Genomic DNA, 20531 nt, shown 5'->3' with positions numbered 1-20531 from the left:
TGGGACAAACACTCCTGAATAGTGGAAGGGCTCAGACCAGCAGTCAGGGTCCTGGCATAGACACTTTGGGAGGTTGCCAGTCATTACCAGGTAGCTGGGGAGTAGTGTGATCTGGGATGGCCAACTAGCAGGTTGCTGGGCAGGCAGGAGCCACAGAGCAGGTGACCTGCAGAGATGCAAATGAGAAAACCAGGGACAGTGCTAAGGAGGCCAAGATTCAGGGCCCAGGCTGCTGGCTGGGTTCAGACACTCTGGGTGGAATTCAGGACTCTGGAAAGAGGAATCCTAGGTCAAGATCACCCAAGAGGGACGGACTCAGCCCAGGGAATAAAAGCCCCCAGTTGCTGGAGCTGGAAACTGAGGGAATGTCTCTCTGAAGGTCCAGCCTCCTTGGAGAGAATGTAGTCAATAAGCAGCAAAGTAGAAGTTATGCATAGAGTATGAAGCAGTAATATCCCCCCAGAAAAACTTTTCTTCACAAATGCACAAGAAACCATGTACAAGATGAATAGACAGTGGTTTATTCATAAGCTGCACTGCTCTACAGCAGTTTAAATGAATGAGTTATGGCTGTGTCAACATGGATACATCCCCAAACTGAAATTTGGGCAAAACAAGCTAGCTCACAACATATATTGTGTGAGATAAGATTTATGTAAATGTAGAAATTCACAAAGGTTGTTTTATGAAGACAAATACTTGTTAAATCTAGTAGTGGGTATATGATGGACATCTCATCATGGTTTTTTGTGCGCTGGAAATAACTTATAGGAAAAAACAGAAATATTTGGCTGGCATGGCTCAGTGGTTGAGTATTGATGTATGAACCAGGAGGTCATAGTTCAATTCCCCGTTAGGGCATATATCCAGGTTTCTGGCTCAATCCTGAATGTGGAGCGTGCAAGAGGCACCCCATTAGTGATTCTTTCTCATCATTGATGTTTCTATCTCTCTCCCCCTCTTCCTTCCTTTCTGAAATCAATAAAAATATATTTAAAAAATGTAAATTTAAAAAGACAGACAGAAAGATCTAGACACACACACACACACACACACACACACACACACACACACACACACAGCAATGGAGTGGCCTGCTGGAATCAGAGTAACCTGAGCCACGGCACAGAGGATGGAAGGCCAGTGGCCGTGCACATCTTACCTACTGTCTCCCAGGTTAGCTGTGTGTCCTGAGCAATTCACAATGGTAACTGGCACAGTCCCAGGCCCATGGTGAGTGCTCAGTGCATGTGTGTGATGGTTCCAGTTTTCTGAACATTTTAGCCTAGTGTACAAATTTCAGAGGCTAGCTTTAAATTTGGGAAGATGAGGCTGTTTCCTCTAAGTGATCCTACTGGCTGATGTCTGGAGTCACAAGGTGGAGGATGGTCTGCTTTCTTATAAAAGTGAGTTCTGCAGGCACAGCTCTCTGGCAACAGGGTTGAGGCCTCTTTGCCCCTCCCCCAAGGCAAAGGGGCCTGCAGGACTGTGGTCAGTGTGGTGTGCAGAGTTCATGCCTGAAAGGACAGGATGCAGGTCACCTTTGCTCCCATGGGCTCACGGGCTCCTTGAGGTGTCTTCAGTGAGTGAGACTTGTTTCTGTCAGCCTGACTGAGCAGAAACTGCCTGGGGTGATGGAGAAAACTGAAATGGGGAGTATCCTTTGTTGGGGAGTCTCTACTCTCAGCAGCCACTTTTGGAAAGCAGTGAAGTCAGATTGCATCTGTTGTGCATCTTGTAGAAAGAGAAACTATGCGTGGTACTGAACATACTACCTTTGATGAAGGTTTTTTGGATTCTGGAAGGAAATGTGTTGTGACACAGTCATGCGGGGAATCCTGAGAATTTGGTTCTTATAGATAAGATGTTATGTATGGTATGAGGAAAAGTCGGTTGCTGGAAAATAGCTTAGTACTGTGTTGGTGGGATAATAAGATCTAAGGTCTGGGAAGGAGCTTTATGGTTATCTGAGTTAAACCTCTGTGTTGATGGTGGAATTGGGATTTGACAAAGATTCTCTTCTTGACCAAACTCTAGTCAGGATCCTCTGAGCTCTTTTCAAACAGACCCTGTCCTTGGGTATGTCCTCAAGAATCCAATTTTAGCAAGATTCTTACTAAGTCAGTTTAGCCAGAATCCCCTGAGATTTGGGGACCCTCCATATTTCATCATGCTCCATATCTGACCAAGTTTCTCAACCTCCACCATGCCCCAGGTGATGTCTGATCACCCCTGGCTTCTCTTCAGCAGGCATCCTGTCAGATCAGTTTAGTAAACAGCTACCCCACCCTCTTAGTCAGGTTCATTTGCTGACCCCGCCCTTCTCTTTGGCTGTAAGTTCCTGATTTCCTTTTTGTATTTGGAGTTGGACGCAATCTCTCTCTCCTACTGCAAACCCTATTGCAGTAGTCCCTATACCTACTGTGATAGTCCTGAATGAAATGTGTCTTACCATTTCAACAGTGTCAGAATAATTATTTTCTTTCATAGGCTAAGAGAATTGGCTTGTCCAGGGTACCACCTTGAGTACATTTCAGAACCACTTCTAGATTCTAGATTTCCAGACTTGGGTTTAATGTTCTTTCCCCCACCATGATGTCTTTCTGTCTTCAGAAGTATAAAATCGAGAAGCATTTCATGTTTTATTTGGATTAATAAAGTATGCTTCTATACTGAAAGCCTCTAGAACAGTGATGGCGAACCTGTTGAGCTCGGCGTGTCAGCATTTTGAAAAACCCTAACTTAACTCTGGTGCCGTGTCACATATAGAAATTTTTTGATATTTGCAACCATAGTAAAACAAAGACTTATATTTTGACATTTATTTTATATATTTAAATGTCATTTAACAAAGAAAAATCAACCAAAAATATGAGTTCGCGTGTCACCTCTGACACGCGTGTCATAGGTTCGCCATCACTGCTCTAGAAATTGTGGGTCTGTCTCCTCCCCTATCTGTGTAGGATGGGAGCTCAGGGTGATGGGTCATTTAACCTTAAAGTTGGTCTGAGTGAACTATAAAGACCCTTCCCTGGCACCAGGCTCCACTAGACATCACAGTCTATGCCAGTTGTGTAGCATCCAAAGGGCCAGGTATGTTTTCTAGGTGTGGCTGTGTGTTGAGTTGTTTCCTAGACATTAGCATTTGGTCAATGAGGTTTGTACAAGCTCATTCATTCATTTATATATGCAAATAAAGACAGAGAAAAACAACACAAAATCAGTATACTCATCATTTACTTTATACTGGGCATGGTGCAAGACATTTGGGGCTCTTAGAAGAAACCTCTGTTGCCCTTAGGGAGTTGGAGTCAAGAAAGAGGTCCCAGAATAAAATTGGTATGACCAAAATAGTAGGATAAAGGCTAAAATTGAAATATGTACAAGTTGGTCTGAAAACACAAAGGAAATTGTGATTAACTTGCTGGAAGGAGGGTAATATTGGAGTTGAGTGTTGAAGGTTGGAGAGAAATTTACCAAGTAGGAGAAAAGTGGCATGCGTAGTTTTGCAAAGGGAATGATGTGTGCAGAAATGGAGAAAAATAAAAATGCAAGATATTCAGGAAAGTTTAATAAGGATGGAGAGAAAGGGGCAGAGAAGAAAGTGCCTGGAAATAAAGTCTAGTAAGGGAAGTTGCAGCCAGATTTTACAAGACTAAGCTTGGAAGATACAACTTCATAGTAGGCAGGCAGTAAGTACTTACTGGCGGGGAATGAGGTGAACAGATTGGGTGGTTGAAATACAACCTGATGACACTATGGAGGATGGTGGGAGGGGGAGAAGTTTGTAAGAAGGGCATCCAGTTGGAAGACTGTAGCAAAATGACGATACTTGAGCCACAGCATTGGCACGAGGACAAAAAGACCAGGGGGCTAGGTTATTTAGGAGATAGAATCATTAAGACTTGGAGACTGAGCTGGGTCCGAGAGATAAAGGCAAATAGAAAGACTGAGAGTTCTTCCCAGTGCCTAAGGTAGCCCGGAGACAGAAGATAAGAAGTGAGTTTTTGGGGGGCTGATTATTAAAGTTAGAAGAACCAATGACTATATGGAGCCAGTAGCCCAGGGAAAGATTTGAGATATTGGTGTTTATTTATTCAGTAAACATGCTGAGTGTGCATGATGTATAAGGCCTGGTTCTGGAAAGGAGAAGTGCATGTCCTTTAAAAAACTTTTTCAATATTTAACATTTTATTATGCTTTATACCCTTTAGTAAGTTTCTCAGAGAGCTGCAGATCAGGGAATGAAACAGATTTTGCTATGCCCAAAGTTCACCTTCTTTCCTCTTGCCATAGTGTTCTCTGAAGTTCCTTGTCCCTGAGGAGCTTGCACTATGCTTAGGGAAGCAGAACATAAAGAAACTAATCATGACAATATTGAAGAGTGGAAAAGAGGCATGCAGAGTGCCATGGGGGCCTACTGGATGGGGTTTTAGCTCTGGAGCAGAGGAGAGAGGAGTGGCCATTGGGAAGAGGGCTAGTGAAGCCTTTACAGAGGCGAGGGTGGGTAGGCAAGCTGGATCTAGGGCCATGGAATTGGGCAGGTGGAGGAGGGTGGGGATAATTCTTTAAGGTCATCACCATTTGGCTACTAAGTTTATAAAGCTAATCTGTGGTCCAGGGCAAGAGCAGATTCGAGTTAGAACGTGGGCGAAGGCTCAAGGAAAAGGCCAGGGCAGGTAGTAACTAGGTGGACCAGCACACAGCCAGAGTCTGAAACTGAGCTCGGAGGCAGAATGAAGGCTCCCATGAGATCCGTTGACCAGAGAGACAACAAACTGGCTTCCATGACTCAAGTGGAGGAAGTTTTGTGGGTCTGGCTCAGGAAGGCGATGGCTGAAGAGGGAGTAAGAACCTGATGATACTGGTGGTTTGAAAAGGAGGAGGCAGGTGTGGAGGAAGGGAAGTGAAAGGTGGCAGGTAGATTGGCTACTTGAATCTGTTTGGCACCTGCTGTCTGTCCTCCACCTTGGAAAGGTGAGATGGATGGGAGGGAACCTAGGAGTTGGCCTGCCTTTGTTCTCTGCTCTGATCTAAGGTCAGAGCCCTTCAGATTAGGCCCAGAGCAGGAGCAGGTAGCCAGCAGGATAACTGGGATGATGAAGTATTTGCAAGCAGATCAGTGTTGCTGGCATTTCACCCTGACACACTGTTGCTCCTACATGAAGCATCAAAGTCTCTGCCTGGTGTGGCCTGGCCTGGCTATGGGCCCACAAGCTCTTGGGTAGGGCACATTCTGCCTCTCCGAGGGTCCCCTTGCTTCAAGCTCAGTGGAGGGGGGGGTGTGAAGTTGGTTGCACCCAGTGACTTTGGGTGACAGTCTGCCCCCCCCTCCTGGCACAGTCCCTGCTGCTGAGAACCAAGCTCCATGCAGAGAAACGAAGGCACCTGAGGGCTGAGCTCTGGGGGCAGGCCCTCTCCTGCAGTGACTCTTATGGCATATCGACACAGAGGGCAGAAAAGTAGGTCCTGAGAAGGGCCAGGAGCAAAGGCGAGCCAGCTTAGGGAGTAAGCAAGCCCATTGATTAGGCTAATTGCTCTTCTAAAATTAATGGGGCCTTTTATCTCAGAAAAGCACTTTGAAGCACTTTGAGTGATTTGGGAACAAAGGTGTCATCCCAGGAGAGCCTGGCTCCCCATTAAACACAGCCCTCCCTCTGGTAAAATAATCTTTGCCTTTCTCTTACCTGCAGGTCCACGAATTATGGCACCACCTATGAAAAGCTGAATGACAAAGTGGGCTTGAAGACTGTCCTCAGTTACCTCTACGTCAATCCCACCAACAAAAGGAAGGTAAGAGGAGGGGTCGGTGGGTCCTGGGCACTCCCTGGGGGGCAGCAAGCCTGCCTAGGGCTGTGAGTAATGAAAAAACACGAGGCATGGAATTGCTTAGACAGGGCCTGTTTTAAACGCTAAGGACATGGAAGAAGTTTGTAATTCTAACAGTAGCCTTGATAGTAGCAGCATAATAATGATAACAACAACAGCAAGACCATATGACCAGGTAAGGGGTTCCTCTGTGCCGAGGATGGTGCTCAGTGTCTTACACATCTTATCTCATGTATCTTCACAATGAATCCGTGGAGTAGAAAGGATGATTGTTCCCATTGTACAGATGAAGAAACTGAAGCTCAGAGAGATGAAGTAACTTTCTAGCTTGAAGTTAGTGTTAAGTAACAGATCTAGGATTTCAGAATGGGTCTGCCTGACTCCAGAGCTGAGTCCTTCTGTAGCCCCACACTTGCTGGGATATTTTCAGAAAGGGTTTCTGCCGAGGGAAGGGTAGGAAGCTCCTGGATTTGTCATCTTGATCTGGAGCTGCTTCTGAGGCCTGGAATGAACTCACAGGTCGGACTTGCGTCATGGAGACTTATTGGGAGGAGGGGGCCTGGTTCTATGGAACTAGGGGCAGCTTTAGAATGTGAATGCTGTGCAGTATATTAGCTTTTGGGAGAAATGATCTAGCCTCAGCTAGGCACTGCTGCTTAGAAGCTTAGGCAGGACTGGCCACCATAAACACACCAGGAATATACTATAAAAGGCTATGCCAGTGTTTCTTAAATGCCAGAAGTGACAATCCCAAGCTCTCCTCCTGCACACTGGTTTGCAGTCCCCAGTGGTTTGCAAACCCTCTCTTCAGCGAGGAAAACTCAGGGGTGAGTGCCAGCCCATTGTGCCGATGTCTCTGATCTGTGGTTCCAACTCCTGGAATCCAGGCAATGACTTAAATGATGCTTGTTTATGCTGCTTAGCGCATAGCAGCTTTGACTGAAATCCTTAGTGTCACACCTCTCAGCCCCACCCCTTCTCCTCACCACCACCTGGACGTCCTGTGTATCCCCAAAGAGAGGAAGTAGAGTTGGTGGTTCCTGGGCCGGTGTTGGGGATGGATGCCCAGAGGCCCAGCTTGCTCCAGGGTCCCCAGGTCTGAGACTGTGCCCATCATCAAGTTCCCAAATCCTGATGATTGGGATGGCTGTTTAGGCACCTGTTACCGGACTTAGCTAAGTGGTTTCTCTTTTCTCTGTTCCAAAGCATGGCCATTTTTATTTTTTTTTAGTATTGTTTGAATTAATACATGTCAGAGTTGGAAGGGATCATAGATTTCACCTATACCAGCAGTTCTCAATCCGTTTTGAATTTCAACTCTTGCAAAAATTGTTTAACACTCTAGACCTCCTTTTTAGAAACAGGCCTCTACACACAAAATTTGAAACCAATTTTTAGGGGTTTGTGAACAGCTCTGATCTCACCACGAACCAAAAATGTTCATGGAGTTTTGGTTGCGAATCTTTCATCTACACCAACAGCCTCATTTAATAGATGAAAAAAAAATGGAAGCCAAAATAGCCCTTAGAGCCAGGTAAGAAAAAGAGCCAGGTTAGAACCCAGCAGTCTCTGTCCCCAGTCCAGATTTCAGAACACACTTTGCACCTATTCTTCCTCTATAGTCATAGCCTAGAGTTTCAAAATTGATGATGTAGTTCTGGCATGGAAGCTTGAGGCAACTGCTTCATGACCTTGATTTAAAACTTGGTGCCATGTCCATGGTGAACACAAGATAAAACTTGACTCAATGGAGTCAGCGAGGACCTATTTTAATTCTTTCTCTTCCCTTCTCTCTCCATGGAGAAGGAAACAGGCCCACAGAGGACAAATGTCCCACCCAGGCCACTCAGCTGGTTATTGGTTGAGTTAGTCATTGGTCTCATAACTCCCGGTCACTTGGGGTAGGATGGCATCACAGAGGTTGTATGTATTTTGGAAGAAGCAAAAAGTGGGTATTTGACACATGGCAGATTCCTTTCAATGGTTATCTCTGACCTGTGTCTGGACCACAACAGATTTTATCATATTTCCATATAGATGACAGATCATCTGTCTTCATGAGGATTTTCTCATGTGGTATATGAAAGGGTTACACCTGTTTTCGTCCTTTTGATAGTCATCTATCTGTTTACCAGGTCTTTCCTGGCAAACTCCTGCAATATCTCTTTCGGTCTTTGCTGTTTTTCTCTACTCCTGACTGCTTTAACTCACCTTAGCGCAGCCCAGAGATGCTTAGAAGTACAAGACATGAGGGTCAGGTTAAGGCAGATGTTGAGGGTAGGGAGGAACGCAGCTGAGGTTTGGAGACCATGGGTGCAGAAATGCCACCTCCATTCTTCTTTGTAGAGTGGACGTCTAGACCATGTGCACTCTGGACAGTTTCTCCCAGAAACTATTGCCCACTTAAAAGCCGGGCCTATTTTGTCTGTCTTCTCTTAGAAACACCACCAAATCTCAGTTAATTCCAATCTAAGAGGCACTACCACCTAGAGAGTTATAGCAGAGACATTTTCTTCACTCAGCTTGGAGAAAGACAAATGACAGGCTAATGCTATGGCTTTATTGTTTTAAAATGACAATAGAAATTAATTTTATAAGCAGACTGTGATCCTGAAGTGCTTTCTGAAGCACCCAAGGAAAGATGCAATTAGATGCTCTTTCATTTTATTGTTAAGTGTTTTTTATTGTATTCTGAGCCTGTGGTTACTGACGGTGCACAAATATTCTACATGGCGACTTTCTCTTAACCAGAATATTCAGTTTGCAACAACTTCCCTTCTCTAGCTACTTGGGCAGAATGCCAGTTAGATATACATGAAAATGCTCTTATTTGGTTCTTTATTGGCCTAGTGCTGTGATTCATTATGACCTTGCAATGCAACTTTAAAAAAGTGTCTTCTCAGTTATGTCTTGATGTTTAAACCTGTGGTTATTGGGATTCTCAGCTCAGCTTGAATTAGGCAGCAGTCTTTTGATTCTCTCAGCACTGAGATTATCTGTGGCCTTCCATGTTCATCAGCCAACTAACAGTGGTACTCTCCAGCAGATTTTTTCAGGAAATCTTGTGGAAACACTTGCTTTTCACCTAATGAGTTATTTATTTAACAGATGGCTATTCTTTCCCTTGGAGTCAGTGAGGATAGCAGAGATCTGTTGCTCCTGGCAAAATAGCAAATTGTGCTTGTTTTTATATATTTGTTTCTGAAGCTGATTGTTGATTTTCCAACAACACGAAATCTCTAACTGCAGGCAGCTGATAAGCCCTTAGGTTAAAAGGAGAGATGCTAACAAGTGTATGTCTCCTTCTATCAGTAATAATCTTAACATTCATTGAGCACCTCCTATACGTAACTTTCTTTCAGGAGCTTAATCTATACACTCTCCAATCCTCCCAGCCACTTTAGAAAGCACACAAAATAAAGGAATAGACTCCAATAACCCTGCACAATGGGTGGGACTTCAGGAATCTCCCCATTGGGTTTATTTAGGGGACAAATTTGTCAAGATACATCCAGTGATGCTGGATTCCCTTAAGGACGTTGAGATTTGCATTAGTAATACCGACGAGGCTTTCTCGAAGTGACAGTAAGTTGCTATAAAGTGCTGGGAACTGCTCTCGCTGGAGTTGTTCTAAACCAGCCGTGGGCAAACTACGGCCTGCGGGTCGTATCCGGCCCATTTGAAATGAATAAAACTAAAAAAAATAAAAGACCGTACCCTTTTATGTAATGATGTTTACTTTGAATTTATATTAGTTCACACAAACACTCCATCCATGTTTTTGTTCCGGCCCTCTGGTCCAGTTTAAGAACCCATTGTGGCCCTCGAGTCAAAAAGTTTGCCCACCCCTGTACCATGCTACAATAGTTTAGGTGATTTTGACCTGCCCAGGCCGTGTTTGATGTGCATTTCTCTATCCCTCACTGTTTGCTTTTCTCCAACCATTGGCCTGTTAGCTGACCACCTGGGTGATGTCTGAGCTTGGCACATTGAACACAAGGAGCAGTTGTGCTGGTTATAGAATTAGGTGTGTGTGAGGCCCGCCTCTGGGAGAAGGGGCTCTGCTATGGTGGGGTCTGAGCTCCTTCCCCTTGTAGGAGAGACATGTCCCTGGGCCTCTAGAACTCACTAGTGTTAATGGACTCTTGTCCTCAGGCCCATGCAGAATGGCACATGCCATGGTCAAGCCTGCACTTAACAGAGCTGTGCTCTGTGCCAACAGGCTGAAGGCTTTGTCCCAGCAGAGAGGGCCGTGGCTCCTCTGGGTGGCTATCTGAAAACACATCTTTGCATGGATAGGAAAATGCAGGCATGTTATGGCCTAATTGCTCTGGCTCAGAAGAGACTGCCACCTGCAGATTTGGAAACAGTGTTTGGGAAATGGTAGAGCGCTTAGAAAGGTCGGACTTCCAGGGAATGTGACCACATGACTGCAGGGTAGAGGTGTGGGTGCAGCTGTGCATGTGGGTGGGAGGAGGACTGCGAGGTCTGATATCAGAATAGGATAATGAGTTCTTTTTCTTGCGCTCCTAATAAGTTCCGGGCACTGGGCTAAGTTCATTTCTATACTTTATTCTAGTTTCACTACTAATCCCCTCAGCCTGGTAGTTTTATCCCCATTTGATGGGTGAGAAAACCGAGGCTCAGGCAGGTGAGTCTCTTGCTTTTTGTGAAGTAGCTGGTAAGAGAGGGTCCAGGATACCCATTCACCTTTGTCAGACCACAAGGGTCATGCCCTCTACTGTGATCTCAGACAGGTGGGCTGTCCCTGCCACTGGTTTAAAGACCAGGTTGAGTGCAGTCATTACTCTGTTAGTCGTAACTTAGTTGCCTGGGGTTTTCTGCCCATTAGTGTGAGAAGATTAGCGATTTCTTGGAGAGGGAGGGGAGTGTTAGATCCTCCTTTCCTAATTGATTTACCAGTGAGAGGGATAATTACTTCCAGGCTACCCTGCAGAAATACAGTGGGGATTACTAGTCAGATTTCTCTGATGCGCAAACTGCCTCTGCCAAGCTGTTAAAGAGGCATGTGTGTGTGGTTGGATGTTGGTTGTTCCTGTCATTCTCCTAATACAACAGCATAACCCTGAGCTCCCTTTGACATCTACACAAATCAAAACACAGAATTTTAAACTGTTGGGCTCCTGTTTTCCTTGGCCATGTCTACGGAGATTACTAGGGGGTCGGGGAAGTAAGCTCTAGGGTAGTACACTTCAATTCACAGGTATTGAAATCTTTTATACTAAAACAAAGCAAAGCCAAAAAATGTGGAAAGATAATTTTAGGCTGTTGGGCAATCTATTCAATCTCTGATGTCTAACTCAGCAAAGTCTGTTAGAGGCAGGTTCCTGCTTTCAGAAATGTGTAATATACCTGCGTGATAATATTAGTTTCTGATTTCAAATGTAATAAGTGTCTATGATATTAATGATGAGGATGATGATAAGGTAGCATTTTTGAGCACTTATAATGCATCAAAATTATGCTAAATGTTTTATATGAATTAGCTCATTTAAGACATCATCAATAATCATTAGTACTAACATTATTCTATTTACAAATGATGAGTTTGACACTTAGAGGTCAGTGACCTGCTTATATCTGGCTGCTGATGGCCACTTACCTTGGTCTCATGTGCTCATCTACCTCACTTTTGCTCAGATTTAATTCTTAGACTCACTGCACGTTGGAGCTAAAAGGGCCTTAGAGACTGTACAGGCTCTCGTCTAACTGAAGAGGCCACTTGGGGACTAGCCTCAGTTCTCAGCTCCATTTGCAGCTGGAGCTAGAACTAGGTCTCTGGGACTCCTAATCTAATGTTCTTTGCCAAGCCCATGGGCTGCTGACAGCTGGAACACTCAGATCTGATGGGGAACCCTGACTGGCTATAGTGGTGAATGCGAGTAGGGAGCAATTGGGAATATGTACTCCCCACCGGTCTCACTGGATGTGTGTTGTAAGGGTTTATGTCAACAGCCATAGTTTCTCACTTCTCTGGTCTCAAAGCCCCAAGGATACTGCAGTTGGAATTCCAATTCAAATGAATCTGGATGAGACACTGAGCACCTGGAATCCTAAGTGCCTATGCGTGTTGGGAGCACAGAGGAGTAGAGTAGCAGCCCATGGCCAAACAGCCACCAGAGAAGCCAGAGGCCGGGTTCCCTGGGGAAGAGATGCTCAGGAAGGATTTGGGATTTTTTGTTTAGGGTTTTCCCTTAATTAGCTGCAGGGTACTGGGAAAGTCATTTCAATTTCCTGGGCCTCTGTTTCTCAATCTGTCAAATGGAGATACAAGATCATTTACCTATCTGGGCCTTTTGGAAGCAATGTTAAGATAGAATGAGAAATATTATATTTCTTTGGAGGAAATAAACTCCAGAAAGGGGTGGGGGGGGGCTGGGGGGAGATTGTGATGACTTCGATGGAGCTAGCGTCATGGTGACAGACCGGAAGCCAGGCTCCCTGGCTGTGTCCTCGTGCTCACTGCACAGGCTGTCTGCTTCTTGGCTTCCTTGGGGAGGATGCAGCTCCCAGAAACCAGGGTTTTTAAGAGCCTCATATTCTGCCCTGTCCAGGAGGGGCATACTGTCACATTTTTTCCAGTCTCTCCTCTGCCTCTTAAAACCAAATATGCTGCTTTTCTGGGAGAGATTGATTATTTTGCTGATGGAGAAAAATGGTCCCATCCTTGTTAATTCACCACCACCTTGTTTTCTTGCCTCATAAATTAACAGTTGCCAGGAGGCTAGAGCAGTGTCTCAGGGGATGTAGGAGGGGGAGACGTGTGAGAGGAAGGGGTGGAAAAAGGAAAATAACAGAATTTGGGTCAACCCCCCTCATTTAATGATTCTGAGTCTAAACTTTTTCTTCTTGGTATGTCCAGAAAGAGAACCCGAAATCAGAATAACGGAGCACTAAGAAGGCAGGGGAGAGGTGGATCAATGAGGGGAAAGACACTGGTTTGCAAATCTCCACCTGCCTTTGTAAGTGTGACCCAGCGATGGAGTGGACATGAAGTGTGGTTCAATTCAAACTAATCACTTAAAGGAAAAGGCTTCTAGAGTGGTTCTTGGAAATTCAGTCTTTAGTCACAAAGTCCCTTCCTCAGCAAATATATGTATGTGGTTCCCCATATAAATTACTGCAGTGTGCTCTAGCCAAGAATTTATTTAAAGGCTCATTAAAATGATTACTAGTTTTTTTTTCTTTTGCATTTTAGTTGGAAATGGGAAGAATATAAACCTATAGCTTGGCTTCTCTCCAAAGTGCCCTTTGGGGTTTGCATTGAGTATATCATATTGAAAAAAAATAAAAGTATGATTTGCAGTAAAGATTATTCAGGCTTTTAAAAGGAATAATAAAAATTAGCCACTTACTGCACTTCTTAGTGGCTTATGGCCTAACTTATTTTTTTAATTTGATTTTTATTGGTTTTTGGTTTTATGTGTATGTGTGTGTCCATGTGCATCTGTGTATATAGAAGACGTTGAACAAAAAGCATTACGAAAACCCCAGAGTTAGGAAATAATAAGAAAAACCCTGTTCCTCTTCTGGGCTAACCCTGGGGTGCAATGTCCGAGGATAGAAAGGAAGCCTGCCTTTCCGGAGGGTCCCATGAGATACCGGCTCTGCTTTGCTGCCTGGCTCACCCCAGGAAACCCTGGTTGAACACCATCACTGCTCAGTAAGTCTCTGAGGAGTACTTCCCATTGCGGGGGCTTGGCAGCCAAAGATACAGGCTAAGGCAGAGCCAGTAATAGAAGCAGAAAGACAAGAACAAAACTCTAAGGAGAGGGCTTTGAACTGCAGCAGGAGAGTGTCGGGCTGGGCAAGGGAAATTGACATCATGATGAACATTGATGAGGCTTTTAAACCGGGCCTTGATGGCCAGTGAGATAGTGGGAATTTTACACTCTGACATCTTCAGAAAGGAGGACAACGTGCCCCAGTCTGGAAGAGTTAATACAGCACCCTGCTTGACGAAATATGTCATCCTGTGGCATAATCAGCCGGTGAGAGGTAGAGGCAGGGGTCGGGCTGACTGTGGAAGAAAGCTTGGGATTTGGAGGAGGGAAGTAGGCCAATCGGATGTGGGCGTGAGGGTGTAAAGGTTTTAATTTCCACATCATTAAGTCAGACAGAAGCACACTAGGGTTAGCAGTTGTAAATCAGGAGAGAGATGGGACGCTAGATAGTGCAGACTCCCAAAAGCTCAGCGATGGAGTTAGGACTCAGCACGGAAGGCTTCTGAGGAGGGTCTATGGCATGAGAGTTGCATATAAGACAGGCTGACAGGAGCCTCTCGGAGCGATGAGGTGCCTGTGTTAAGCATCCCTCCCCATCTCTCCCCAGCCCTGCCCTTGCTAGACCCTCTGGGAATCTTTTCTGAGCATCACAGGCAGAGGGGTTTTAGCAAAGAGTGTGAGGAGGCAGGGCAATGTGTTCTTGCTAATGTTCCGCAGCACAGTTATATAGCAAATGGACCTCGCTGCCTCAGAGGCGACAAAACCCACCACCACCACCAGTGAAATAAATGACTATTTTTTTTTTTTATTCCTGGCTGAGCTCAACCAAGGAGAGATTGCTATTGGCATGAATGCCTTGCCCCTGCCCGTCCCCCCACATCCTGCCCAAGGTCAGAATGACAGGCGTCAGTGCTCCGCACACACACTGCTGGTGAGCGTGCCCGGGTAATGAGGGGTGAGCATCCTGGGATCCCCGGGCCTACCAAATGGCTCGGGGCGGATTTGGAGCAAGTATGTCCCAGCGTCACACATTGGGGTCTGAGCCAGCGGTGCAGAGGGAGACACTGACTTTGTGACAAATGGAGGCCTGGGTTGGTGCTGGCAGCCCCGTGCACAGGCCTCCGGGAGCCCATGCAGACAGACAGCCCAGTCTTTCCGCAGCAGGAGTCTAACTCAGAGAGGTGGCTCCCGCTGTCTCATGACGACCCAACAGGGAAAGGAGATGAGGGGGAAAGAGAGGGTGATGGGGGTGCGAGAAAACACATGGGGATCTCTCTCCAGGGATAGGGAAGCTCTTCCTAGTGCCTTCGTGGTGGGCCCAGCCCGGTGACCTCATGTGGAGGGAAGAGCTTCATAACACAGCCTGTGCCTCACTAGCGGTGTGACCTGGACTATGTTACTGAACTTCTGTAAGTCTTAGTGTCCTCATTGATAGATGGGGCGCCAATAGTATTTTAAAAACTAATTTAAGGATCAAACAGCAATGTATATGGAGTGCACAGAGTGGATGCTCAACAATGTGACTTTGTCCCACCCCGCCATTTAAATGAGCCTCTCCTTAGCTTCCCCTCTGCTCAGGGATGGCGCCCAGAACCCAGGGATGCCACGTAGCTGACTTTCTATCAAATGGGACCTGTCTCTCTCAAACCAGTATTAGGCAAAGAACTTCCAACTTCCAAAGCAAAGAAGCGTGCCCTCTGCATGGCGTCTATTTCTCTCTGTCCAGCCACCGGCTCATGCTCCTTCTCTTCTCACGGATCCATTGATTGCTTCTATATCACTTAATTATGCATAAATTAAAAATGAGAGGTGCTAGCCCTGAGAAGTGTGTGCAAAGCAAGTTTCTGCCCATTATCCTCCAAGCTCCAGGAGGCAGAGAGAGCTGGGGGCGCAGGATTCATATCCAGGTCCCTTGGCTTCTGAGCCTCACGCAGCTTCCCCAGCACGGCACCCCCAGCAGACACACTCCGTCTGTGCACCCATTAGCTTTCTCCACATCACACTTTGCCGTCTTTTTGCTGTGTGGGGGGCACCGTGCCTGGCCCAGGGCCTGTTTGCCACACTGACAGATGTATTTAAGTGGAGCTCTCACCTGGGAGTCAGCGCTAGGAGAGGACCCCGTGGCCCAAGACCTCAGCAGCTGCAGTTATGGCAACAGCTGCTGATTAGACATCAAGGCCCGGTTCCAGTTCTGGCTTGGATTTTACAAAGAAAAAAAGGGCTAACATTTACTGTGCACTTACTGTGTGTGGTGCTAAGGGTTTTACAGGAACATTTTTCTCACATACAAATATATAAAGTACATGCTGTTATGATCCCCACTGTAAAGGAAAGGAGATGGGGAGAAAGAGAGTGAGACCCTCAAAGGAATGGTGGTGGTGGAGGGGGGCACACACTGAGATAGAAAGATAAAGTTGTCCCAGCTGGAGAGTGGCCAAGCCAGGTTTGAACCCAGATTGTCCAAGTTCAAAACATAAGCTCTTAATATGTCTTATTGGCTTCCCTTTGCTTAGATGGGCACGGTGACCTTCCAGGGTCCCTCTTTGCATATCTTAAGAAGGATTGTGAAATAAAAAGTTCTAGTTTAAAAAAAAAGAAAAAAAGAAGGATTGTGGCTACTCAGAGCGCTTGTGTCCTTCCAGCCCAACAGGACCACGGGTCCAAAGCTGGGAGTTATGAAACCCATTTTCTGCCAGGGAGAAGTCAGGGTGGTACAGGGTGGCTGAGTTTTCTTAAATACAGGACAGACACTGGACTGGGGTAGATGGGGGCAGGAAATAGCCTGGGGAAATACCTTAGTATTCAGTAATTCAAGAGCAAGCAGCACGGTTGAGCTGTGGCATTCCCACTCTTGGGCCCCCACTGGGCGGGAGTTGGCTGGGTTTGAGGGTGAAGGGGGGTCTCTTTCCACTTGGGCAAGAAGCCACTTAATGCAGATCTTGGCGCTCCATCTCAGCAGCTGATGGCTTGGGCACATTCTAACATATTTTTAAATCTCTTGCTCTCTTTTTTTTTCTGTCTGTGTTATCAGGATAATACTAGTACCTACTTCATAGGCTGATAGGAAGACTACATGAGAAATATTTACAAATGCATAGCCAGTGATGGACACATGGTGCTAGGTAAATGATGTCTATTGTTACTCTTTTTAAAAAAATATATATATTATATATTTATTGATTTTTTACAGAGAGGGAGGGAGAGGGATAGAGTTAGAAACATCGATAAGAGAGAAACATCGATCAGCTGCCTCCTGCACACTCCTCACTGGAGATGTGCCTGCAACCAAGGTACATGCCCTTGACCGGAATTGAACCTGGGACCCTTGAGTCCGCAGGCCGATGTTCTATCCAGTGAGCAAAACTGGTTAAGGCTATTGTTACTCTTATCATTGTCCCAACCTCAGGACAACTGCTCCATTAAAGAGGGGGTCGGCCCATCATAGATCCGCCCTGCCCATTGATTAAGGGCACTCAGCCCGGCTGGACACTCATGGCTCTCGCCCAGGCAAAGGGTGACCTATTTGGAGACGTGTGGAGCTGGTAGGGTACTGGAAGGTGGTCTGGCTCAAGTCTCTCATTAAAGTGATGAAGAAACTGAGTCCCAGTGGGGGGAGTCTCACTTGTTGAAGGTCACATAGCCAACTAATGGCCAAACTAGGGTTTTAGAAATCAGATTTCTGGCTCCAGGCCCAGTGTTCTTCCTATGAAATTGCGCAGAAAGACCGTGCATGGTACAGGGCAGACCTGGGCAGACAGGCAGCTAAGGTGAACACTGACAGGGGCTTGCTGTCTCTGTCCAGTAATCCCCGAGTTTCCAGGGGATCAGAAGAGGCCAGGTTTGTCTTTCAGAGCAGGGTGACTGGTGGGAAAGATGGGAAGGGCATGTGGCCTTGGATAATGTCCCCAAGGCCAAGTTGGACCCAGAGCAGCCAAAGACAGCACCATCTTCTAATTGTAGAGGAGAGTTTGAGTCAAGACTGAACAAGGAGAAAAAAGGTCTACATTGAGCTGGCATCCAAAGAGTCAGAAAGGGCCCCAAACAGAAAGACTAGCCAGCAGGGAAGACAGCAAAAAGCCAGGCCATGGACTAAAAGGTAGACTTGGGCATGGGTTTCCAGACCGAGACTGAGGTTATTGGCAGCACATTTTGATTGGGTACCTTTCCCTTGCTGGGGGGATGGTAACAGGAGAGGCACTTGAGTGATTAAAGCAGTCAGTGGGCCAGGCAAGGACAGTCACTTAAGAAGAGCAGCAGAGATAGGATGCAATTATCCAAAGTGGTCTTTGGCCTGAACCTCCAATCTTCAGTCATCCTGAGGAAGGCAGTGACAGCATCTATATGCAGTGGAGATTTCCTGCCTCCACTCTGGACCTCCCAGAGGAGTGAGCTGAGGTCAGAGCAGAAGCTTAGCACATAGGTTAGCTCCGGAAAGGCGGCTTGGGATGCTAAACTGCTGGCTTCCTGGTCTCAACCACCCCACCTTGATCCCAAATCACAGAGCATCGGCATTGGATAGCTCAGAGGGGACCAGCTTTGCAGATGCGAGGCATTTCTCAGAGAAGATTCCCTCAGCATTAGTAGCTCCTTGATGCGGCTGTCTGGAGACCATGTCTTGCCTAAGCTGGCCCCTAAGCTGATTGTAAATGGTTTTAAGTACTCCGAGCCCATCTCTTCCTTCAGCAGCTATGATGATTGCTTCTCTTCAGTCACCCAGCTGCTTGCATATGAACTCATGCTTGCTGAGTTTACCCTGAAGTCTTAGGGCCTGTTTCCCTTGGAAGTGAAGAAGAAGGAAGTGGTGAGGGAATGGGCCATTGCCCCAGCCATCCTCTCAAAAACGATACAGCAGTCCCCCTTCATCTGCAGCAGATATCTTCCAAGACCCCCAGTGGATGCCTGAAACCGCAGATAGTACCGAACCCTATGTATGCTATGTTTTTGCCTATTATACATACCTATGATAGAGTTTAATTTACAAATTAGGCACAATAAGAGATTAATAATAATAACTAATAATCAAATAGAATTATAACAATATACTATAATGAAAAGTATGTGAATGTACTATCTTTCTCTTTCTCAAAATATCTTATTGTTCTGTACTGACCCTTGTGATGATGTGAGGTGATACATTGCCTACACGATGAGATGAAGTGATGTGAATGAGACATTATTAAGTAAAATAAAGGTGACTGGACACAAGCTCTGAGACACCACAGCTGTTGATTTGATAATCAGGACCGCTACTTAGTGACTCACAGGCAGGTAGCATATGAATACAGTGGATTTATGTCCCAGGTGGGACAGAGCAAGTGGGACAGTGTGAGATTTCATCACATTACCCAGAAGAGTTTGTAATTTAAACTTATGAGTTGTTTATTTCTGGAATTTTCCATTTAATATTTTTGGATCTCAGTTGACCATGGGTAACTAAGATCTCGAAAAGCAAAACCATAGATAAGGTGGGGAATTACACTGTAGTCAGAACTTTTCATTTATTTTCAGGAATCACAACTTGGATTATGCCAATCCTACTCAGAAACTTTCAAAAGCTCCCCAGTGTCCAGGGAGAGTATATATGTGTGGTACAACAAGTGGTTCTGAGCTTAACTGTCCAGCCTTTTTTATGCCCTGCTCAGTGGCATCAATCCTATGATCTTGGGCAAGTTTTACATGCTCCAAATCTCAGGCCATATCTATAAATGGAAATTACAATACCTGCCTTTAGCAACTGGGATGCTTAGGCTCTATAAGGTGCAGGTGCAGAAAACTCTGTCTTAACTGGCAGAAGAATTCATCACTTCACATGATGAAGTCTAAAGATAGAGTAATTCTGCCCTAGCCGGTTTTGCTCAGTGGATAGAGCATTGGCCTGTGGACCAAAGAGTTCTGGGTTCAGTTTTGGTCAAGGGCATGAACCTCTGTTGCAGGCTCCTTCCTGGCCCAGGCCCTGGTTGGGGCTCATGCGGGAAGCAAGCAATTGATGTGTTTCTCTGACATCGATATTTCTCTCTGTCTTTTCCTCTCTCTTCCACTCTCTCTAAGAATCAATGGAAAAATATCTTCAGATGAGGATTTGAAAGAAAGAAAGAAAGAAAGAAAGAAAGAGTAGTCCCTCATTGTTAAAAATTCATTGGTTCCATGACATCATCATATCATTGAGGAGCAGTTTCTGTGGGTTTTTTTTGGCTGTATAGAGTGTTGGTCTTTGTCCTCAGGCTGTTTCTTCATGACGGATAACAACAGGTTGCAGAGTTCCTAATACCACATCCAGTCATGAAAACATTGAAAGAAGAATAGGAGACAACATGCTTCAGAATGAGGGAACTGTTTCCGGAAGTGCACAGCTCCCAGCATTGTATTCCAAGTGCACATCCTTGCTGGGGCTGGGCAGAACAGGAGAGTTGAGTGGGAACCTGCCTCCTCCAAGTTCATGCCCGAACAAAGGGAGGTACCTCAACAGAATATGGGTTCTGTTAAAAAGGAAGAAGGAAAGGCGTGAAGAGATGTTGTCTAGGCAACCAACGATGTCTGCCACACTGCCTCATGGAGGTCTTGCTGAAGATGGTGTTATATAGGCTGAGTTGGCAAAGGTTGGTGATAAGCTATGCAAATCAGGTAAATATAAACATTTTTTTCTCTTCACCACCATTCCTATCTTTATGTTTTGGTTCTCACTGATATGTGTTCACTTCACTTACCAAAGTCTTATTTCTCTTTCAAAGGTCAGCTTAAATCTCCCTTCCTCCATGAAGTTTTCCCCACCATCCCAGTATTTCACCCTTTTTCCCCCCTACCTGATAGAACTTCTTCCCCCAATCTCTGAAACTCTGTAGCAGGACTATGGGATTAACTGCACCAGGTAACTCAAAGAAACTTGGAGAATATTGACTTGAGACCTCACTTACGACTGGAGATCCTGATTCAATAGATCTGGAGAAGTTTTGGGATACA

General features: G+C 45.6%; 1 protein-coding gene across 1 annotated transcript in view; it reads left to right on the top strand.

Annotated features, from left to right (window-relative positions):
- Positions 1-20531, top strand: part of SORCS3 (sortilin related VPS10 domain containing receptor 3) — a gene marked incomplete at its 5' end in the record, with an annotated part of 527180 nt that overhangs the window by 217353 nt on the left and 289296 nt on the right. Inside the window, one exon of the mRNA XM_006756437.2 lies at positions 5694-5793. Coding sequence (XP_006756500.2) covers positions 5694-5793 — 100 coding nt within the window. The remainder of the gene's footprint in view (positions 1-5693; positions 5794-20531) is intronic.

This window comes from Myotis davidii, unplaced genomic scaffold, assembly GCF_000327345.1.
Source record: "Myotis davidii unplaced genomic scaffold, ASM32734v1 scaffold332, whole genome shotgun sequence".
NCBI classification, from domain to species: Eukaryota; Metazoa; Chordata; class Mammalia; order Chiroptera; family Vespertilionidae; genus Myotis; species Myotis davidii.
This window is presented reverse-complemented; position numbering and strand designations above follow the sequence as displayed.